Source organism: Petaurus breviceps, unplaced genomic scaffold, assembly GCF_028583685.1.
Source record: "Petaurus breviceps papuanus isolate PSGF00001 unplaced genomic scaffold, PetGlider_PUasm1.0 90639, whole genome shotgun sequence".
In the NCBI taxonomy this organism is placed as follows: domain Eukaryota; kingdom Metazoa; phylum Chordata; class Mammalia; order Diprotodontia; family Petauridae; genus Petaurus; species Petaurus breviceps.
Window position 1 is genome coordinate 1 of NW_027187296.1, and position 24,684 is coordinate 24,684.

General features: G+C 39.7%; 1 protein-coding gene across 2 annotated transcripts in view; it reads left to right on the top strand.

Moving 5' to 3' along the window:
- The first annotated feature begins 1,468 nt into the window (after positions 1–1,468).
- The window catches only part of WDFY2 (WD repeat and FYVE domain containing 2), an 86,491-nt gene continuing 63,275 nt past the window's right edge, over positions 1,469–24,684 (top strand). Inside the window, exons 1-2 of one of the 2 annotated variants that reach the window (XM_069064576.1) lie at positions 1,469–1,552; positions 15,252–15,325. In XM_069064576.1, coding sequence (XP_068920677.1) covers positions 1,546–1,552; positions 15,252–15,325 — 81 coding nt within the window. In that variant the 5' untranslated portion in view covers positions 1,469–1,545. The remainder of the gene's footprint in view (positions 1,553–15,251; positions 15,326–24,684) is intronic. The other variant, XM_069064577.1, reaches the window with a different exon arrangement.

Sequence of the window (24,684 nt, forward strand, 5' to 3'; positions counted from 1 at the left end):
CCCCCCCCCACCCCCCAAACTGCTTGCTCTCTTGTGACAAAGAAAAGAAAAACAGTTTGGAAAAAACAATGGCTATATAGTGAAGAGGTCTGACAATATGCAGCATTGCCATCTAAGGCTTTCCCCTTTGCCCCTCCACTTCTGACCCCAGCCATAGAGGAAGGTATATTTTCACTGTCTCTTCTCTTGCATTTGGGTATCGATTTTCTAATTACTCAAGACTTCACCACAGCTTCCTTTTAAAGATCTTTTCATTTACAATAAGACCTCTTTATAAGCTTTTTGACCCCCAAGTAGAGTGAAGACAGATTAAATACAATTTTATCTTAAATTTTAAAGTTTACTCATTGCTCTATTAAAATGTTAGCGTAATATACTTACAGTATTAAAAGGAATATTATAACTAATTTGATCTAGACAGTTTAGAGGTTTAAATATAAAATTATAGGAAAGTTATGCTTTAGTATTTTACCAAAAGTTACAATTAAAAAAATCTTATTGAATTGGAGAGTGTTGGAACTGAAAGAGACCTATCCTTATCAAAAGATAAGGCCTTTGAGTAAGAGAATTTACACAAAGCAGTCTTGCTGTTTGAATGTGTGATCTCTCAGGTCAGTGATTTCAGCTTTTAGGTTACTAAAAGGAGTAAAGGGCCCACCTGGGTTTTGAACTTTTGCAAACTAAGGGAAGGTACTGGTTGCTTAGTAGTGGTAATGATAGTCATCTCAATTTTGAAAAAAACTCTTTCAATATATTTTTGAAAAACTTTAATAACATAGCATGTAAAGCATTTTGTAAACCTTAAAGGGCTACATAAATGTTATTTATAATAAATAGCTATCAGAGGAAATGGGTTCAGAACCTGCCTCCGATACCCACCTGTGAGATCTTGGACAAGTCACATAATTTCTAGAGGTTCCTGTTTCTTGTATATAAAATGTGGGGGGTTGGACTAGTTGATTTTTGAGGTCTGTCTCTCCCAGCTTCAGATTTATTTGTCATCCTATATGATCCAGTGGTCTCAGAAGCTGATGCCTCTAGGTCACAGAGCTGAAAAGAAGCTAACCTGGTCTCTTTGTACTCCAGAAAGACATCCCTCTGGTGAGGTGTTAGTACTTCCCAGTAATTCATGAAATTCTCTGCCCTGTCTCCCACCCCCACCTGACTCATTGTATTGTACACATGGCTTTTATATGTTCTGTTGTGTTTCAGGAGGATGATAGAGAGTCACTGGTCACCATTATACCCAATGCCAGCCTCAGAAGATAAAGCTGCATTTAGGACAGTGGCCACACAGGCAGAATCTTCTGTTTAGATATAATGTCAGGGTTTTGTTTTGTTTTTGAAGGTTTAGGCCTTAAAGAATGATTACATGCAACATCCACATAAATACACGAGGTCTGGCTCTAGGATGGTAAACCAGGAAGCACCTGTTCTAAAATTCATCCTGATTTAACGCCAGTGTCCTTGTCTTTCTTTTATAGAACAGTCCGGGTATGGCTGAAGAGAGACAATGGACAGTATTGGCCAAGCATCTACCATACGATGCCTTGTAAGTATTTTTAATTCCCTTGTTCCTACGAATAAGTCACAGCCATTTTCCTCTGCATTTCTCTTGGACAGGGAGGAGTGGGTAATGGGAGTAGTTATCATATAACAGTACAATACTGGATAGTTTGAGGCTCTGAAATGCTCAGTATGTAAAACACCCAAATCATCATTTTGAGTTTGACTACCCATTCAGAGCTTCTGAATGAAGTAAATGGAAGAATGGCTGTGAAGTGCACAGTCTCTGATTACAGCAGGCCTCCCCACCTTATCTCCTTGTTTAACTTCATATAAATTGCTTCCCTCTACTATTCAGAAACTTGTCCCTCCATTACACTTATGACAGAAAATCTTCCTTAAATTATTGTTACACCAATCAACCAAAGCCAAGACACGTAACATTTAGCATTTGTTTCTATAAAAGATTTTGTCAGGACTGAAAAGTGACAATTTTAGAGCCTGTCTCATTCCCTGAAAATAGAAATTTACCTAGGAAATATTTTCTTGCTGTGGAAAATTGCTCTGTCTTCCATATACCTCTTAGAGTAGCACCTAGGTTGGCACAGTGGATAAGGCACTGGACCTGGAGTCAAGAAAATCTGAATTCAAATGTGGCCCAGGACATTTGTTAACTTTGTGACCTCTGGGCAAGTGACTTGACCTCTGTTTGCCTCGATTTCCTAATCTGTAAAATGGGGAGAATAACAGCATCTATCTCCCAGGGTTGTCATAAGGACCAAATGAGATGTTAATTGTAAAGTACACGGGAAAGGAGAAAGTGGTTTTCATACAACTCAATAACCAAAGTGAGTGAATGATTCCTTACACGATAGGTACACTTGTTCTTCATTATATATGTAGCCCTTAAGTATTTGCAAAGGGTATCTCTCTGATCCTCACAACATCCCTCTGAAATGGGGGTCTGGGATTTCCTTTTACAGATGGGAGAACTGAGTCTTAGAGATGTTAAAAGAACCCAGATTCACACAGATGAGAAATGGTAGCATCATGTTCCGCTTTCTGATTCCTAGTCACCTTTCCACCATATTACCACATTACAACTGCTTTCTCTATGTACACATGCATACTCGTGTGTGTGTGTGTGTGTGTGTGTGTGAGTGTGTGTGTGTTTACGTGCATGTGTAGGGAACTTATTTGGGAAGACAGCATTGGTGTAAAGGAAAAATCCCTGAACCAAAAAGTGTAAAAAAAAAACCATGTGATCAAGACCTTTTTGATTTCGGCAAGCTTTAATATTTTCTGTCTCTGTCTCTGTCTCTGTCACACACACACACACACACACACACACACACACACACACACACACACCCTCTCCTCCATGTCTAAGATGATCATTTTAACCCCTTTATTGTTCAGTATTTGGCATTGAAAATCCAGATCTTTGTACTTCACTCAGAAATTGGACCATTCTAGGCAGGGTTAGCATGGCTTAAATTGAGAGAGTGGGAGACATCTTACTATCATAGAAAGGAAACAGATTATGTTTCCTGCCAGCTAGTCATCCAGAAACCATCCTCTGACTGTCAGAAATGGGGAGAAGTTGGTTATTTTATGACTCTGCTATAATGTACTCTGCAACCCCTCAACATAAAAAATATTTTAAGCATAATCATTAAATAATATTTATTGACCTTTTGGGGTGCTTCCTCCCTGTCATCATAGGGTATAAATAGTATAAAAAGGTAACGGACATGGACATATACATACACATATGTGAAGAGTAAGTTTGTAGTGAGGTGATATTCTTAAATACAAAAGAAATCAAGAAAGCTATTTTCCATACATATTTACAAACTAGCTTATTTTGTATATTTTTTTGTCCTTAAAATTTCTTCTTTTTAATTTTGTGTTTATCATGACTCAGGTAGGAGAAAAGGTTGTTGTATAGGATTTGAAAAATTGAAAGAGAGTTGGGAAGAGGAATGAGAGGCAGAGAAGGAAAAGGCAGTGATGCATGAGTTTCTGGGATTTGGGAACACAGTTGCAGAGGAAGGGATTCATAAATCAGAGTGAGCTAAGGTGATAGGGAGAGGGATAGAGAAGGGGGAAAAAAAGAGAGAGGGAGGGATGGGAGAGGGAGAAAGAAGGGGGGAGAGGGAAAGAGGGAGTGAGGGATGGGAGACAGAGAAAGAGTGGGAGAATAGACAAACGGTGGTTAGAAGGCAGTCTTTCCTTGAAGTCCTCATTCTGCATCTCTGGGTTGTCATCTCTTGGGTCTTAATCACGTTCCCGCCATCTTCCTTGTGGTCTTAAGCTGACAATGATTCCAGTGTTAAAGAATCTTGGTGTCAGGAAAAATACTAGATTTCTAGTCTTCCTGACTGTGATGTCTTTCCCCAACTCTGATTTTAAGGAAAGTTTAGTGTTATTCCAACTATCTGTAAAGGCAGAGTGGCAAAATGAATGGAGAATTGGCTTCAGAGTCTGGCAGACCTGAATTCAAGTCCTGCTTCTGGTGTATACTGGTGGTGTGACCCCAGGGCAAGTCACTTAACTTCTCATAAACAAAGGCAATACATTAGAGAATAATTGCAGATCCCTTACTAGGAGGTCCATAGATCTGTGATTGTGAACTCTTTGAGGACAAAGATTAGCTTTTGCTTCTTTTTGTATTTCCAGAGCTTAGTACATAGTAAGTGCTTAATGTTCATTGTCTTACTGTTTATTAACTGACTGAAAGGAAACAAGCATTTATTAAGCACTGACTATGTGCCAGTGCATTGCAAATATTTCCCCATTTGATCCTCACAACAACACTGCAGAGTTGGTGGTATTATTATCATCCCGATTTTACATTTGAGGAAACTGAGGCAGACAGAGGTTAAGTGACTTGCCCAGGGTCACAGACCTAGCAAATATCTGAGGGTGGATTTGAATTCAAGTCTTTCTGGCACCATACCCCTGAACCCACTGCCCCACGTAGCTAGCTCTTCCCTAGGATTCTGCCCATTCCAAGAAAAGAACAAAATGAGAGATGATTTAGTGTCCTGTTTAATTCATTCTCAATCTGGAGAGTGTGTATAGAGCTGAGAACTTCCCAAAGGTACATAGCCAGCCTTCATTTGGGTTGCTAATATAATCATTAGTTTCAGTCCTTCTAACCAAATCTTTCCACAACCTCGTTTGCATCAGGCCACTGAGCCAAAAATATATGGAAAGAATAGTTTACAAGGGGGACTGATACTGTGTTTGCAGTTTAGGCAAACAAGGTGATCCATCCCAAACACCTGTGGAGAAATGTGTTATTCCATCTGGCAGGGAGGACCCAGAAAGCCTCCCCTAATACTTTGGCAGTGAGGAAAAGCCCTCACTGACCTCAAACACCTGCTACCAGGATCAGGCTCAAGCTTGGAATTTCACCCTTCCTTTTCTTTGTCAAACTCTATGTATAGCAGTCAGTAAGAGGCTTAAGAAGCATCACGTAAATCAATGGGGTTGGAATAGTTAGAGAACCATAGGGCCTGTTTAGTTCTTGGTCTTTCTTGTGGAACTTGATTGTGGAATTTGAGGTTTTATCCCATGTGCTTAATGTATATGCTACAAAGCAGTAGACCTGACAAGGCAAGACAAAGAAATTGTCCAAAACAGGCACAAATGAGGCCTCTGGTTCTATTTTAAACACACTCACACATACACTGTTTTTTTCCCCCTTTCCTAATTGCTTTTCAAAGAAGAAGGGGAAGGTAGAGGTGAGGCTTAATCGTGGGACATCACTGATATAATGTCATTTATTAAGAAATCCACTTTCTGTTAAGATTAGAAGATTTGGCCGATAGAGCCCTTGGTTCTGGGAATTCAGAAACTGAAAATTGTTGATTTTCACTTTGGCTACTGACTTGGTGGACAAGTAATTTAACTTCTTTGCCTTGGCTCCTAAAGTGTAAAATGGCTGTTTTACCTGGTCTGAATTTTGTGAAAATATTATAGGAATACCACTTCATCAAACTTTAGGGCTCAGTACCCTTAATGTATTACTTAAGTAGTGTGAAGCACTTAATTTCTAAATGATGTTATTGCTGACATTGGCACAGAGAAATAATTGGTTGCATTTGTTTCATATGGGGCTTGGGGCAGTTACCCTTTCAGAGTGGGCATATCACCCTATAACCCACTACTATAACTGAGCATGTTGAAAATTAGATCAATTCCTTGTGGCAGCATGCTAATAACAGCACCTGCCTCCCAAGGTTATTGTGAGGATAAATACTATTTATAAAGGTCTTAGCATAGTGCCTGGCACATAGTAGGGGCTATTATGTAAATGCTAGCTGTTGCTGTTAATAATAATTATTATCAATAATAATAATGGTAAAAGCTGTTTCTTACTAACTCTAAGGTTCTTAGCTGAACCAAATGGTCAGTCATCGCCCATAGAACAGCATGCCCTGCATAGCACTGTTTCTCGATACTCTCTGTGGCATCAGGGACAATCTGGTACATTACTGTGTGGCACAACTCCAGCTTTTGCCCTTGTCTCAACAATGTAGTGTATTTTCAGGGGACTGGCACTTGGGTCCTTGGCCAACATCACCATGATTCTTGGTCTGTATTGCTTTTCTCAGCCACCATCTCTTTTTGCTGGTTGTCTGCAGACGACTGAGGTAAGGAAGGTTAGTTCAGTAAAGCGATATTCATGTACACTGATGGTAAGCTGTCTGGTGGAAATCCCAGACTTTCAGCTATCAAGCTCTTTGCTTGTAATCTAGCTCTTGGTTTGTTAGATAGAGCTTTTACTCCTTTATGTCTCACCATGATTTTGCTGTTAATGAAGCCTTCAGAACAGAGCATCTGCTTCCACATTAGTCTGCCTGGATGGTTGTGGGTGCTGAATTTTTAGTTATTTAGTGCTGCTACCCATCTCTGGCAACTGTGCACTAACTAGGCGCTGGTCAGAAAATGTCAGCTGATTGTTGTCAATAAAAACTTGAAACTTTACCCCATATAAGGTCTTTGAACTTCTCAGTAGCCACCCACTTCAAAGGCAAGAAGTGCTTGTATATGTAGGGGTTGCCAGTCTTGCTGTCATTCAAACCTCTTGATCAGTGCCTCTGGTTTCTGGTGACTGTCACTCTCTTGGTTGAAGACTGTTCCTATGTCTTTTTTTTTTTTTTTGGCTTTTTGGAGGGGGAAAGGCAGGGCGATTAGGGTTAAGTGACTTGTCCAAGGTCACATGACTAGTAAGTGTTAATTGTCTGAGGCCAAATTTGAATTCAGGTCCTCCTGACTCCAGGGTCAGTGCTCTATTCACTGCGCCACCTAGCCGCGCCCCCCCCCCCCCCCATATTTTCTAAAATGGCATCCATAAACCTGACAGAAGGCTTTCTTATGTTTGTATTGGCCAACAGCAAGTGTGAGGCAATCGACCAAGTCTGTAAATGTTTGTTCTCATCTGTCTGTCTCTCTGTTGGTCTATCTCCTTGAGGCTTGGTGGGGTCTAAGACAACTTTGAATTTATTGCCCTATTGTTTTTGTGTCTCTTTTGTCACATGCACTCAATCAAGTAAGGTCATTTAGTTACCTAGCAGCATAGTTTCTCATAGATTTTTGATAATAACCAACAAATCCTACAAAAAAGTTATATTATAGGGCTGAAAGCTATGTATATAAATGCGTATTGCTTTGTCGTGACCACTCTGTCTCCCACAGTGTGATGAAACTGCCTATCAAAAGGAGCAGCCTTCTTAGAGTGAGTGCTCCCACTCTAATGTGAGAACGTGGCTTTTAAATAATTTACAAGGAAGTCATGGGTGTTTGGAGTTTTTTGCATTGCTTTTAAGAGCATCTTTACATAACTGTGAGGTGTCGCTCCCCAAACTGAAGAATGGAGACCTGCACGTCATTTGGGATTATTCATTTTGTTAAAATTTTATTTGAATCTTATTTTAAGTGGGTCCTTGGCTATTAGCAGTGTAAGACATTATTACTCCATAGAGTTTCTCCTTTATTTAATACAGGTGTTGTTTATTGTGCTATCCTGTGTAAGAACTGGCTAGTCTTCCTTCTATTATCCATGATGGACAGTTTTTGAATTTAGCAGTGTCATAACTGATCATAATTGCAGCTGCAAATGAGTGAAAGGACACATACAAGGAAGTAAGAGAAAGGATGGAGAATTCCTGAATAAATGCCTTTCCCAAAATAACTGTGAAATTGCTGCCAAATCAGACGAATTTGCTTCTTAATACACTATTCACTTATATATTCTTTTTTTCATCATCTAAGCATACTGTGAAACTCCTTAGTTAGATGTTTGTCTATTGTGATTTACATTTAAAATAATTTACAACTCCCTGCTGACAGAGAGTCTGAATTGAAACAAAAGAAGATTCTGAATTTCAGAAAACTGCATGATATATTGAATGTAGATGAAAGATTTTTTATTACTTCCTGGCAATTGAAATGCTAAACGTAGGCATGTTTAATAAAGTAAATAGGGGGCTCTGTGCTTCCAGCCTGTGCTCCTGTGACAAGCCATTGTGAGTGAAATAAATGTCTGGGAGTTAAGTGCTTGCTCCAGGGAGGTTATTACCCTTTACAGGATACAATCAGGGACCTGGGATCACAGCACCCTACCACTTAACTTCACCAGGATGAACCTTTTAAACCTAAGGTATTTTTGGCCTCTGAAATACTGATGTTTATTTAAGTTTTTAAATTCCAACCAAAACATTTCACAAGGAAGATCAGTTCTTCCTGCCAAATATGGCTTTTAGTGTTGTAAAGCCACTGAATGTGATTGAAACCAACTGTTCCTCAGCATATCAGACTTCTGTTTATCTATGTGTGCAGTTCAAAGGGTCAGCAAAAGACAAAATAAATTAGTCCTAAAATGAAAGAAATTTCCATGTAAGTAATATAAATTAGGATTTTCCCCCCTCAACTCTCAAGTCAAATCAAGGTGTTTTGAAAACATACTGTCAGGTATTTTTAGTTGAGTGTGGGAAGTTTTACTAGGTCAGAGGAGAGTCCCTTGAAGCAACTATTGGGAAAACAGTTGTTTGAAAAGTGCCTTTAAAATAGAACCCAAGTACAAGCAGCTAGTCCCCCTCTGATCTGTTTAATTATTGACTTTCTGTTGGATCTGTTCTGCCTTCCAGTTCATCATTGTCCCTGCCTTACATCCCCTCAGATTTTTCCCTTCTAAATTACATGTTCATTAGGGTAATTACATTGCAGTGAGTTCTCCTTATTTCAACCTTCATTAAACTTTAGGGCTCAATACCAGTACTCAGTTGCAAAGACTCCATTGGAGTTGTGGGATCACTTAATTTTATGCAATGTGTTAAATTTTCAAAAATGAAACTTTGACAACCCAACGGCACCCAGAGTCCCACTGCTGTGGAGGCCTGTGCTGTTCCCCATTCCCCATAGCCTTGTTCAAATTCCTATTCCTTCTTTTATACTTTTCATTATCTTGCTCCCCTGAACCTCTGCCAAATTCAATTCTGCTACTCTCATCACTCTGAGAAAGGCAGTGAGATAACAAATCTGTATTCAGCTAACACAGAAAATAAATTCCTGTTCTGTTAACCCCTATCTCCTCAAGGGTTTGGGAAGTTTTAAAATATGTTGGCCAAAGAGCCCAGGTGAAGTTAGAGAGAAGTGTAAACCCCAAGGTTTTAAGGTAAGCATCACCCTGCAGTCACTGGGCTGATAGGCTCAGCACCGTGCACACTGTACAGGTGAACACACTATCCCAGTACAGTTAACAGTATGGGGGATAGTTCTCTAGATTTTCTTGTCACATTCTTTTCATTGAAGATGGAGTACATAGTTAGAATTGGATATTTGGGAAGCCAGCAGAAATCCAGCTGAGGGCAATCACATTCCAATTTCATATATCCCATCCAGGTACTGTGTCCATACTCTGTTGGAAGCCAGTTTTATGATGGCAAGAGTCGTGATTACTTTCCTCTTCTACATTTTAGACTTTCAGTGTGGATAATTACTTAATATATTAGAAACTGTCACCTCCACCAGCCTCTTCGGCAGAGTTCTTAATTACTCATGAAATGCGGTGTTTTAAACTTTTTGTTGTTGCAGTTACAGGTAGTTCTAGTGAGCTTACCTAGCTCAATCTCCAGTGAGATTTTCTAGTTAAAAGATCTGCCTTGGGGTGGCTAGGTGGTGCAGTGAATACAGAGCAGGCCCGGATTCTGGAGGACCTGAGTTCAAATCCAACCTCAGATACTTAACACTTATTAGCCATGTGACCTTGGGCAAGTCACTTAACCCCAACTGCCCTGCCTTCCCCCCTCCAGAAAGTTAAAAAAAAAAAAAAAGGATCCGCCTTGCTACCTTATCTTCATCATCCCTGCCGCTTCATCCCACCTTCCTTCCCAGAATACTTTTGCCCCCTCGACATTTGATGTGCCTAGATTTTGACTTCCTGGTGCAGGTCTCTTGTGGCTGCCCATGCTCTCGATTATTTCCCAGAGATAACTATTGTTACTCATTTCCGAGGTATCAGTGCCAGGAGTAGCTCTGTCAGTCATAGAAATCTGTAAATTTCTAGACAGTAAATAACGTTAACAAATACTGGTAGCTCCGCCTCATCTGTTTAATTTTTTTTCCTTCAGTGACTGCAGGTGTTTTAGGTAGTGAAAACAAAAAGCCTACTGTTCCCTCGCTATTCACCTTCTAATCACTCAGTCATTCAACTAGCGTTTATGAAGCACCTACAGTTTACTAGGCAGGCACTGTGCTCAGTGCTAGGGGTACCAAGAAAGGCTAAAGACAGTTCTTGCCCACAGTCCAATGAGGGAGACAACGTGCAAACGACTATGTACAAATAAGATGTCTATAGAAGATAAACTGGAAATACTCAACAGAGGGAAGGCACTAGCATGAACGGTTCTTATAGAAGGATTTCAATCAGGATTTGAAGGAAGCCAGGAAACAAGAGGTAAAGGGGGAGTATATTCCGAGCATGGGGGATAGCCAGAGAAAATGTAGTGTCTTGTTCATAGAACATCAAGGAAGCCAATATCACTGAAAGAGTGAGTGGAGAGAGGAGTAAGGTATAAGAAGACTGCAAAGGTAGGAAGGAGCCGGATCATCGAGAGCTTTAAAAGTCCAACAGAGGATTTTATCCTAGAAGTATGATAGGGAGCCACTGGGCTTTACACGATAGAGGGGTGACAGAATCAGCCCTGTGCCTTTAGGAAGGTCACTTTGGTGACTGAGTGGAGATGGACTTGAGGGAGAGATGTGAGCCAGAGAGACCAAAAGCAGCAGGCTGTTGTACTAGTCCAGCTGTGGGGTGATGAGGCCCACAGGAGGAGAGGAGGCCTTGGCCAGAGATTGGATATGGGGGTGGGGCAGGGGGAGGGAGGAGGCCAGTTGCTGAGCCTGAGTGACTGGGAGGATAGCAAATGAACCTGATTGCCATGTTGCCAGTATCAGATTATAACCCACCTGATGTGTTTCTGACAGTGCTAAAACAAGTGTTGGGGCCACTAAAAGTGACCTAGTGTGGAGGGCAGAGGGATTGGGAGCCAAAGGATCCTTGCTCTGCCCTTTTACTTATGTGATATTTGAGTGAATCACTCTCCGAGCCTATTTCTTCACCTGTAAAATAAGAGGGTTAGACAGGATGACCTTCAAGATTTCCTTCAACTCTAAATCTGATTCTCTGACTTGTCTGCTAGGAATGTTTGCCCCAATGGCTCGCCCAAAGCATCTGAAATTCCTATCATTTGGGTCAATCCTGTGAATCATGGCATCCTCCCTTTAAAGGTTTCTGTTCAAATGTAAACATACTACCTAGGAAGAGTAACCCTTCAAGTCATTTGCTCTCACCTATGACATTTTTAGTTAGCTTCTACTTTAGAAAATCAGGGAGCTGGTTTTTGAATTGCTGAGAGATTGAAATAGTGCAATTTTGATGGAGTAAGGAGAAGTGACTCAAAGTAAGGAATATTCAGGTTCAAATCATGCCGCCAGTGAATATTTACTGTTGTCCTGGGCAAATCACTTGACCTCTCAGTTCTCTAGGCAGCTGTAGAGACGTGCCAGGCTGCACTGATAAAGGGAATTGCCTTGTCTGAGTGTTCCATCTACCAGTGAAATCATAGGTCCACTTCCTGTGTCTCTCCTTAAGAAGGCAGAGTAATATGGACTTAGCAGATAGAATACTGGCCTTGGAGTTGGCAAGATGTGGATTCAAATAATGCTTCTTCCTCTCCGTGTGAAGAGTTCCAAGTTATTTGATTTCTTTAGTCTTTGGGCCCCACTCTCAAGTTTACCTACTGGGTTAGAGCTGGCTGTCAAATGAGGCTTCTGTTTTTCAGGCACTGCTACCTAAGTTTGATGGGGTGGGGTTGGTTGCTTAACAAGATCAGATGTGGTTGGGGGTCCACATTTGAGGCCCCTAGTCAGCCAGAGAGCAGCATAAGGTCACCTGGCAAAGGGAAGAGAATAATAGGGTTTACAATGTGCTGGGCGCTATGTTAATACTTTTACAAATATTATCTCATTTGATCCTCACAACAACCTTGGGAGGTAAGTGCTGCTATTATCACCATTTTATAGTGAAGGAGACAGAGGTTAAATGAATTGTTCAAGGCCATACTACTAGTTAGCATCTGAGGCCGGATTTGAACTGAGGTCTTCCTGACTCCAGTGTGCCACCTTGCTACCTCAGTAGTAGAAGGAGCAGAAGACATAAGGCAGTACCAAAGATAAATGTTGTCATCTTAGCAATTTTCTTAGGGTAAATGAGGAAAGTCAGACTTTCCTGGGCCTGACTGGTACTAGAGTAGGTTTTCTGTAGTCAATGTGCCCATGTCAAAGGCCCTGGGTCCTAAAGCAACCCTAAGTCCTCACCTTCCTAAAGTATGGAACAGACATAAACCATAATTTAAAATGATTCTCCCAGAATGAGCCAGCCTTCAAATCCAAAGGTCCACCTTGGAATGATTTCCCTTGAGCACCATGGAGTAGCTGCTAAAAAGCTCTGAGACTTCTTTTGTCTGGACTCCCAATTCTCAGGTGATTGGGGATCTCCTAGAGCTATTTTAGAACTGTGGACCGGGAGACCCCTTCCTCAGTGTTGTTGTAGAGACTTGTACCCAAGGACAGGAGGCACTCAGTGGTCATCATTGTTCTTTGGACACCTGTGTGCTAAGAGTTGGAGAGCAAGAAGGTAGGAAGAAGAATTGTACCTCCCTGAGGGCCAACCACATTTCTATCTCCAGGACTCTTTCTTCACATTGACTGTTACCATTTCCTAGAAAAGTTTAACCAGTACAAAACCACTGCCAACAGGAGGCTGAAACAGCTTGAAACCACCTCAGCCAGGAAGTGCTTTATGTTCAACATCTCTTGCCAAGCAGAGATGTTCAGAGATTGGAACCTCATAGGGCTGGGCCAGAGTGTGGCTAGATGCTGTTCAGCATGGGGGAAGATTTCCTTGCACTGGCCTTGTAGCTGTGAGGAGAGACTTAGAAGAGCAAACTCTATCTTCTAGAGTGTTAATGGGGCTTGGAGAGTTTGTGATACACGTGGTGGAATTGCAAAATTACAATTGTGAATTTATGTTGAAATTATGTCAATGAGAATGTGTTGAAATTGCTTCAGCATAATTTATAAGACAAAGATTCTTTTGTCTAGACTCCCCCTCCTCTAAGGTGATTCAGGGATCTCCCAGAGCTATTTTAGGGTGCAGACCTGTGGACCAAGAGACCCCTTCTTCAGTGTTGTTATAGAGACTTGTACCCAGGGACAGGAGGCGCTCGGTGGCTGGCATTGTCCTTTGGACATCATTGAAATGTTATTCCAACTTTGCAGCTTATTGCCTCTGGTCATCCAGTTAAAATTAACTGCTTCATAAGAAGATGCTTGACTGTGCTAGTGGCATCAGCTAGTTCACATTTTATACAAATAATTAGTTTTTTAAAATGTATTTAGTTTCAAGGGCGGCCAGGTAGCACAGCAAGTAAGAGCACTGTCTCCAGTGTCAGGATGACCTGGGGATCAAATCCTGGGCTCAGACACTTAGCACCCACCCAGAAACACCTGGCCATGTAACATTGAGCAAGTTACTTAACCCCAATTGCTTAGGGGTGGCCAGGTGTCTCAGCGAGTAACAGCACCAGCTCCAGTGTCGGGATGACCTGAGGATCAAATCCGGGCTCAGATACTCAGCACCACACTCAGAAATAACTGGCCATGTAACCTTGAGCAAGTTACTTAACATCGATTGCTTAAAAAAAAATGTATTTAGTTTCTGTATTTCTGTAGGCTTTAACATATTCAATAACCAGATGATAAAAAACTGAAAAAAAAAGAGAAATGATTAAAAGATCTTATTTCTTGAGTGACTATGCCTTTGAAAAGAATTACTATGTTGTTGTAGTACTATGTGCTTATGAAGTCACTCTTTCAGAACTGGGAAGTACTTTGTAGATTGAAAATGAAAACCTTAGGGGCTCAGGGGAGAGGCTCCCGGCTCTGGAGCCAGGAGACCTTAGTTCAGACCAAGAGCCTTAGACTCTTACCAGCTATATGACTCTGGGCAAGTCACTTAACTCCAGTTGCTTCCAAAAAAAAAAAAAGAAAAAGAAAACCTGCTTTGATTTGTTGAAAATGCAGTAAGGCTAAGGATCAGGTTTGGATTTCAGTCTGGACTTCCTCAAAATTTTACTCTCAGAGTTTATGTAAATCATTGGTGAAACGGAGTAAAAGTATTATTTGATATTGCTGCTGCTGCTACCTTATCTCCTGGGGTGTTGAGGAATTTTCTCTAAATTACATGGTTCTTAGAAGATGTTTGGAATATTAGAATTGCAGTACCCTGAGATGCAGATCTAAGTACGTAGGTAGGTAGTTACATTACATACACATGTGTGTGTTTGTATCAGGAATGGTTTAGTTATATAGCAAACAGTAGCTAAGTTACCCACATTTTATCAGCAAGAATAATTAGATTCAGACTTAACCAGGTGGCAAATCTCTCATGGACCCAGGTATACACCCTTTTTGCTAATCCTCAGTTCAGAGTAGTTTGTCTGAAGATTCTCTAAGCTATGCAGGATCACTTTTTCCCCCTAAGGCATCAGGCCTTGACTCTCTGTTCCAATGTTTTTCTGAAACTTTTTATTCAGCAAGCTACCCTGAATTCTGCTTTCAGCTCTTCAACTCCAAGCTGTAAAAATCTGGATTTTTTTGCTGTTAACATGACAGTATAGGAACATCTCTCTGTCTCTCCTTTTTTGTTTTGTTTTCTTCCATTTCAGATATGATAGATTGTATTTGTGTCAGCCTGGGTCCTGGTAGAAGGGAGTGTAATGAGGGTTAAAAAGATGGTTATAATTCTGTTGAGCAGAATTTAACAAGAGGAGGAAGAGGGCAGGGTTTATTTACTGTGTTGATAGAAAGCAGAGAGAAAGAGCCATGTTCTAGTTTCCCAGATCCCTTGGAACTTCCCCAGGTTGAGAACCATTGGCTTTAAGGGTTCACTGAAAGGCTAAAGGAATGGAACTAGGAATATCTGATGGTGCTGATTTTATTTTGTTGTGACTGGGGACTTGAATGAATTATACTTCAGGAAAATGTCGATTTTTTTTCTTTTCTTTTTTTTTTTTAAATCCCCTTGTAGGGTTAGTTAGTTAGTTAGGCACCCAAGAATCCATAAAAAATCATAGATTTGTTAACATCATCAACATGTTCATTTTTTTCAGCTCCATGTTCATGCATGTCTTTTAATCCGGAAACAAGAAGACTGTCGATAGGTCTAGACAATGGTACAATCTCAGTAAGTACATATAAATAAGATTTCTAGTTGCACTACTTCCCTTCCTGTGAAGTATATATTATATATATATTTATTGTGATGGGAATTATTTATTAGGGTTTTTTTTCCTTCAAATTAACAGATTAATTTTCCTACTTACGAAAGTGGAAATTGCAGTGTAGCAAATTGTAGTTCAGAAGGGTATTATGTGTGTAGGCTGAGTTGTAATCAGTCTTTCTTTAAATGCTGGCTAGGTTTCAACTTGACTTACTCACCATGTACATGCTAGTTAGGATTAGGGGCATTATTAGGCAAATGAGTGAACTGCATGAATCTGTATATTAGTTAGAGCAAGCTGTGAGCCTAGCAGCTTTGATCAGATTGTTAATCATGGTGTCATAAGCTTCTCCCCACCAGCAATTGCATGTAAGGCAAATTTCTCCCTTAGATCTGCATGTCTGATCTTGACTTTGATACTCTGGGTTCTCCCCCTTTCCCTCCTTCTTTCTGCTCCTCTTTGCCTCTCAACTCCCTAAGGCATGTGAATAGACAACTGTTTGCATAGAAATCACAGAAACTTGGTCTGTCAGCTCAGTCCAGGAGGAATATTTGGCTTGTTGTTTATAGGTTTTGTGGAAACTTTTAAAAATTGCTTATCTTATGCATCTGTGAAAGTGTGCCACGTAGCTAAACTCCAGCCTAGCTATGTTAAAGATATGTAGTTAATATAAATACGTAATAAAAATATTTGATTCGGTAGTCAGAACAACACAAAATTGCAAGACACTTTAGAAAATTGGGAATACTCCCTTGATTTTGTTGATGCACTAGGATATATCTTAATAATCAACAGATATTTGAAGTTATATAGGATGGGTTCTTTGGGTGTTATAAAGACCATCAGGCTGTCTTCAAGAAGCTTATATAACTAAGACATTTTCAAAGCTCAACTATTGATGACACAAATCCTTGTCTGTTTCAAGTCTCTACAGGACAATTTTTTCCCCCAAAGACAGGGACAGTAATTGGATTCTTGAACAGAAAAGCTTACTAAAAAGGAAACATAAAAAAGGAGTGAATTCAACATGAGGCTGTGTATGTAGTCTTTAAAACATTTTCATAGTGATTACTGTCAAAGAAAGGACTGTGTATATGAACATATAGATGGATTCTTTCTACCATCCAGGCCAATATAGAAGGATGTGGATTGTGATGAAATACACCTTGAAAGCAAGGAAAGTCAGCAGAATTGTTAGTGGGGAGACATTCTTAGCCATTAGGTAAAAATGAAGAAAACATACTAGAGTACTTTTTTAAAAAAGTGGTGCTTAATGTGTTGCTGTAAGCAGATTGCTCTTACTATACATAACAAGACCTCAATCAATTGGTTTTGATCTTTTAATCAGTCTTTAAGACAAGTAGGTCACTCAACAACTGGAAGCCCTCAGCCTGACTAATCAATCAACAGTATTTATTAAGCTCCTACTGTATGCCAGGTCCATTGCTAAGTACTTAGAGATACTGAGACAAAAATAAAACTATTCCTACCCTCAACCTGCTTACCTTCTATCATGGGAGAAAACTTGCACCTATATAAGTATGTACAAAACAAATAATGAGAGAGGGGAGATGAAAAGCTGTGTATTGTGAACAGTCAGAAAGGCTGGTTTGGCTAGACCAGGGGTGGGGAACCTGCAGTCTTGAGGCCACATGTGGCCCTCTAGGTCCTTAAGTACAGCCCTTTGACCAATTCCAGACTTCACTGAACATATCCCCTTAATAAAAGGATTTGTTCTGTACAACTTGGACTTAGTCAAAATGCACCCAAGGATCTAGAAGGGCCACATGTGACCTTGAGACCACAGGTTCCCCATCCCCAGGCTAGACCCAAAAGTAATGAAGAAGAGTAGTATGTAAAAAGACTCAAGAGATAGATTGCATCCTTCCTTGTAGTCTGTCAGCATTTTCTGTAATGCAGTGGAAATAGGAGTAAGGTTCCAGGTCTGCTCCCATTCACTTCAAGGAAATGGAGACTAGCCCTTCTGAAGAAGGTCTGGGACACCTTTGGCTTCTTTAGCAAAATTTCACCTAAAAATATCTTATTTGTGTTGTTGAAGAATTTATATCGCCACACCTTTTCTCAACTATGCAAATATAATATGAATTAAAAAACACGAGGGGACTGGCCCATTGTCTTAAGTTTCATATTTTGTTCAGTAATTTCATATTTACTGTTCAATCATTATTAGGCATCTACAGTGTCAGGTTCTAAGGGGCATATATAGTACTTACAAGAAAACGTCTACTCTCTGGGAGTTTAACTTTCTAAGAGATCTGCACATATTAGGGAGATGTAGAAGAGGAGAGCTTCTTTTTAAAGGGAATTTAAATTTAAGTTTAAACTCTGTTCCATAAATATGGTACATAGGTATTAGAGGTAAATAATCACGCTCCTTATTTCATTTAAAACAACGAAATTAGAACAATTCTTCCCTCTAAACAAAGGAAGGGCTTACATGACGTCAATTTCAATTCACTATTTTTTTTTTTTACTCTTTGAACAGCTGTGTGTGTTTGAATAGATCTAGAGAACCTCAGTAGTTAGTGTTTCTAATTTGCCCATATCTGCGACACTTTTTAAGTTTTCAGGCTCTGTTAAGGGTAAGCTTAAAATCATTCTGGGGCTTATTATAAACTTCCAGGATTGTCCATTTTTGTGACCTGCATTCTTGGCCTTTTCACTGCTAATGAGAACCTCTGCCAGATCCTCAAAGTAGAAAAAAGACAGGAATTAAAAGCCAACACTATTATTTATCATCTCTGGTGAAGGGTTTGATAAGAGGAGTTGAGCCATTTTAAATAAGGATTACTGTATATGTGTATTTAATTCATTTGTGTTAATATTCTTGTCTGCAAATTACTAGAAAGTTATTTGTTATAAGAGTATGTTTAGATCTGCGAAAATTTACTAATAGATCTTTGTCCTTCCTCAAAAACCTTTTCCAGAATTGGGTAACTTTTCTAAGGGAGGCAAGTTTTTCCAGCAACTTCTCCTGTGTTTAGCTGATTTCACATTTAGCAATCTTTTCAGAATCTTTTGCTACTGAAAGCTAATGATTCCAATAGTTCATTTTCAGGTCAGAGTAGTTTCTGTTTGTAGTATGTATTTTAGACAACCTAATGATTAACATATTATTGAGTGACCACTCTGTGCAGGGTACTATCCAGGGTTTCTTGGGGCATTTAAAAAAGAAGGTTGCTGCTTCTCTAGGTTAACTATTTATTTAGTCTATGCAACTGTAACTTTTCACATGTTTTTGCTTTGTATCCCAGTTAGGCTTCAAGTTATATCATAGTCATTAAACTGTTTTCATGGTATTCACTGTCAGAGAAATTGGTTTTCACTCTCTGTGAGTTTTATGTACTAATTGAGGAGACAAGGCAGGAACATATATAAAGTTAGAGAGTAGTAAACACTGACATCAAATGCGTGAGATGTCACGTAACAGCACACAATTAAATGTCTAATGAGTAGTGGTAATAATAATGACAGCCCATATTTATCCAAGACTTTTTGATTTTCCAAGCACCTTCCTTGCATATAATAATCTGGTGAGCTAGGTAAATTAGTGGATATTTATCTGCACTGTATGGATGAGGTTTCTTCATTCTTTGTTAGTGCCATGTCCTCTCCTGGAACCTCCATTTTGTGAAGGAGGAACAGGCCAGCTTGCCTTCATTGCTTTTGAGGTCCTTGGCTGATTTTCCAGACTTCAGAATCATCCTCCCTTCCATGTACTTTCGTCCACCCCCATACCCTCTCTATCGCTTAGTTTCCCCCTTTTGTGTTATCTTCACCCATTAAAATGTGAGCTCCTTGAGGACAGACATCTTTTAAAACTGCATTTATATCCTCAGTGCTTAGCATAGTGTTTGTCACGTAGTAATATAATAAATTTTAATAAATGCTTGTTTCCCTCCTTCCTAATGGACTTTTAGACTTTTATCCTGGGAGCAATGAGGAGCTACTAAAAATTTAAAGAAGGGAAGTGACATTAAACCAGTGCTTTATGGTGATTAATTGGCAGCTAATGAGTAAAATGAACTGGAAAGAGGAGGGACAAAAAGAAAGGAGAATAATTTGAAGCTGTTGTAATCTGACTGTAGCCTGACAAGGGCCAGAATTTGTGATGGGAAGGGGAATATAGAACTAGATATAGATTAGATATACTTGCAAGAAATACTAGAATGAAAGATTCTTCCAAACTTGGTGGGATAGGCAGCAATAAAGAAATAATAAAAAATAGATTTTTAGTCTGAATGATTAGGAGATTAATTAATTATTATTAATTAATGATTAGTAAATTTATTAATTTACCATTAATAAAAAAACCAGCCTCTTTGAGGGTAGAAAATTATGGATTTTGTTTTAGATGTATTGAGTATAAAGGAACAACAAGACAGCCAAGTAGAAATTTCCAACGTGTGTGTGTGTGTTTGAATGTATGAGTGCACGTGCAGTAATAGTGAAGTCATAGCAGTAGATGATGTCCCTAGAAGAGACTGTGTAGAGAGTAAAGCCAGAGGACCAAGAATTGATCCTTTGAGGAAAGGCCACTTTTATAGGCAATAGGAAAAAGAAATGATTAAAAAATTAGTGGCAGAGATAGAGGAGTAAGAAGAGAATCAGAATAGTATAGAGTCATGGAAACCAAGAGAAACAAATGGAAAGAGTTGGGAATGGGTATTTTTATCTGAAGTTGCAGAGAGATTAGGGAGAATGAGAGCTGAGAAAGAGCCACTTGATTTGTTGAGTAGAAAGCCATTCAAAGGCTGAAGAGCAGCATCTTAGCAATACTGTAGAGGGGATGCCTCCTTCAGTTTTTGCATCAGACCACATGACTTATTTTTTTTTTAAAGCAATTGGGGTTAAGTAACTTGCTCAAGGTTACACGGCCAGTTATTATTTCTGGGTGTGGTGCTGAGTATCTGAGCCTGGATTTGATCCAGGTCATCCCGACACTGGAGCCGGTGCTCTTACTCGCTGAGCCACCTGGCCGCCCCTAAGCAATCGGGGTTAAGTAACTTGCTCAAGGTTACACGGCCAGGTGTTTCTTTCTGGGTGGGTGCTAAGTAGACCACATGACTTATAAGGTCCCTTTTAGTTCTTATATTTCAGCATCTCTAGAGCACAATGCTTCAGTGGAGCCATGGGAGCAGGAACTAGGTGTTGCAGATAATTTCGTATATGGACTCTAATCCAGAACTAAGACTTAAGTACCACAAGTGTCCATGATTTTATCAATGTGGGGGACATTCTCCAGTCACCACCATTCTACACCTTTGTTGGCATTGTTCAAGAGCTGCTATAGCGAGAAGCATTAGTGCTGTGGTGGCCAACCTTCTGGTGGTGGGTGAATCTCTCCAAACAGAGCTTGGCTGGTCCTTAAGGAGGAGATATACAGTCTGTTGCTAGGTATGTATCGGAAGCCTTTCCAGCTTGGTAGGACCTACTACATTCCAACATCAGCTTATATTCTAAAGGTATATCCTTTAATAAAACAGGCTTACCATTGTCCCATGATGAAACATTGACATAAGACTTTAGTGGAACAATGAGAAACACTGACATAAAGAGAGCTAATGTGTAAATTCTGTTTTTGAAAGGATACAGGTATTAATTGGATTAAAATTACTTAAGTGCATTCTCCAATATTGTTGTGTCACAGGGAAATGGGAGCAGTCAGAACACATACAACATTTATTGATTAAGTTCATCATCTTATATGGGCATGGTCCACGGTGCCCCAAAACAGTTACAATAGTAACGTCAAAGATCATAGATCACCATGACAGATATAATCATAATGAAAAAGTTTGAAATATCATGAGAATTACCAAAACATGACATAGAGACATGATGAGAGTACATACTGTGGGGAAAAATGACATCAATAGACTTGCTCAATACAGAGTTGCCCCAAACCAAAATTTAAAAAACCCACAATATATTCAAAGAATAATAAAACAAGGTATGCCTGTAGTAGATTTGGACTCTGAGCACCTCATTTCAAATCCTGGATCTGCTATTAACTTAGCTGTGTGACCTGGCCCAAATGCTTAATTTCTAGGCCTGTAGGTCCTACCTGTTGAATGAAGATATCAGGGAAGATGTCATTCTTAATCTAATGATTCTATGAACCAATTTTATCTAATAAAATTGATATTAAAACAAATATGGGAAGTAGTTCTATGTGTAGATTTTAGCAATTATCATTAAACTTTATAAGCTTTTCTTTAGTACATTTCATTTGGTATGGGGGAAATTTGGGTGTGATGTTAAAATCACACAATTGAAAATACCCAATACCCTGATAATGAGAAACACAACCTAGCTTTTCCATCATAGGCAATTTCATCTTCTGTTTTGATATCAGCTATATTTCCTAGTGTGTAACCATCCCTTATAACTCAAGAGGAAAAAAAACAATTCAATAAAACTAACTTACATCAAAAGACCTTTGCCATTATATTCAGTGTTCCACGCTCATAGGCCCCCTCTTCTCTACAAAGAAGGGAGATAGCTTTTCCTCTCTTCTTTGAGGTGAAGCTTGGTCATCATAATTTGACAGCCTCCAAGTGTGATTATTGTGGTCATGTCCGTTGTTTTCCTGATTCTATTTACTTCAGTTCATGTCTTCATCAGTTTATGTCTTCCCATTATTGTCATATTCATTAGATTTAGTCATCCTTTCTTACAGCACAGTAATATTCCATTATATTTATATTACCACAACTTGTTTGGCCATTCTCCAGTGCACGAGCATCTCTTCTAGGCCCTTGTTGGCTGTAAGTATTCTTTTGTGTGTGGGCGCATTGCTTTTTACCACTCTCCTCCTGGAGGTATGTGCCTAGTCTGGTTATCTCCAGTTCAAAGACAATGGACATTTTAATCACTTACTTCTGCATGTCTCCAAATTCTAACAGACAGTTTTTTAGATCCTAATTATTGCCTGTTTTGGAATAGAGAGCAGGGCATCAGGATAGAGTCAGAGATTCAGAACTTTACTGAACAGGGGAGAGTATATTTCAATCAAATCAATCGGTAAACATTTATTTAGATTCTTTGTGCCAGGCACTGTGCTAAGCAAGCTCCAAGGATCCAAGTACAAAAAAGGAAGATAATCCCTGACCTCAGGAAGCTTACAAGTCCAGTGGGAGAAGACGCACAAAAGGAACCCCCCAAAATGGGAGGAGGGACAGTCAGTTTGATATGGCTGTGCAGTTGTGTCTGGCTCTTTGTAATCCCATTTGGGGTTTTCTTAGCAAAAGATACTAGGGTGGTTTGCCATTTTCTTCTCCAGCTCGTTTTACAGACGAGGAAGTGATTTGCCCAGGGTCACATGGCAAGTAGGTGTCTGAGGCCAGACTCGAACTCAGGAGGATGAGTCTCCATGACTCTAGGTTTGGTATTCTATTTATTGCAACACCTAACTGCCCCTAGAAAAGTCATAGAAGTCCCAAAGTAGTGAAGCCAGGTGAGAAATGAGGTGTCTTGGCTGAGACTCCTTCTTAAGTGGAGGTTTGGAGTTCTTGGCCCTGCTCTCCATTCAGAGAGGCAGAGGGTAGTGAGGAAGTTGCTGCTGGGATCTTAGAGGCTGACAATCTTGTAGGTTATTCTAATAATGAGTTTCCTGGGGCTTGATGAAAAGTCAAAGAAGTCTCACAGTATTTTTTTTTGCAGCAATCAAAATTTATCTCTCTGAAATTTCCATCCATTGTTCCTAGTTTAGCCTTCTGTGTCCAAGCAAAGAAAGTCTAATCCCTCTTCCAAATGTCAGCCATTCAAATTCTTGAAAACAACAAATATATCTTATCTAAATCCTCAGTTCCTCCTACTGATCCTCTAATAGCATACATTCAAGTCCTTTCCTTCATTCTTTTTTTTTTACATATTTCTACATTTGTCATGTTGTGAAAGAAGAATCAGAACAAAAGGGAAAAACCATGAGAAAGGAAAAAAAGAAAATACTATGCTCCAATCTGCATTCAGACCCCATAGTTCTTTCTCATCATGAGTCTTTTCGAATTGTCTCAGATAATTGCATTGCTGAGAAGAGCTAAGTCTAACAAAGTTGATCATCACAAAATGTTGCTGTTCCTCTGTACAATGTTCTCCTGGTTCTGCTTACTTCAGTAAGCATCAGTTCATGCAAGTCTTCCCAGGTTTTTCTGAAATCCACCTGCTTACCATTTCTTATGAAACAATAATATTCCATTACATTCATATACCACAGCTTGTTCCCCATTTGATGGACATCCTCTCAGTTTCCAATTCTTGGTCATCACAAAAAGAGCTGCTATAAATTTTTTTTTTTTTAAAGCAATCAGGGTTAAGTAACTTGCTCAAGGTTACACGGCCAGTTATTTCTGGGTGTGGTGCTGAGTGTCTGAGCCCGGGATTCGATCTCTAGATCATCCCAACACTGGAGTTGGTGCTCTTACTCACTGAGCCACCTGGCCGCCCCTACTATAAATATTTTTATACATGTGGGTCCTTTTACCTTTTTCATGATCTATTTGGGATGTAGATCTAGTCGTGGTATTGCTAAATCAAAGCGTATGCACAGTTTTATAACCCTTTGGGCATAGTTCCAAATTATTCTCTAGAATGTTTGGATCGGTTCACAACTCCACCAACCCCACCAACAATGCATTTATTGTTCCAGTTTTCCCACATCTTCTCCAGCGTTTATCACTTTCTTGTTTGGTCATGTTAGCCAATCTGATAGGTGTGATATGGAACCTCAGAGTTGTTTTAATCTGCCTTTCTCTAATCAGTAGTGATTTAGGGCTTTTTTTTCCCCATATAAATAGATAGCTTTAAATTCTTCTTCTGAAAACTGTTCATATGCTTTGGCCATTTATCAGTTGGGGAATGGGAAGTCCCACAGTTTTGCCACCAGGCCCTTCAGTGGCCTTGAATTAAAATCCCACCAGTTGCACTGAGGACTCCTTCAAGGATTCTGCCTCCTACTTGGTTGCATTTTAGTCACCTCTGACAAGCTCATCATTTCAATAAACATTTGTCCAGTGCCTACTATAATCATGGTATTATGCTAGGAGCTGGGGATAAAAATAGAAAAAAAGTTTCTGCCTTCAAGAAGCTTATACCCTATTAAGGGGTTATAGACTAGTTCACAGGTACTATGGTAGACTTGGACTGTGCCAGGTGCAGGAGAGCGGTGGGAGAGGTTTGAGCAGGAGAGAATCACTTGTAGCCAGGGGGAATCAAGGAAAGCTTCATTGAGCCCCTGATTTGGACTTTGAAAAGAACTAGTTTTCATCAGGGGATTTGGAGGGAGTCCTTTGGTAGGAAA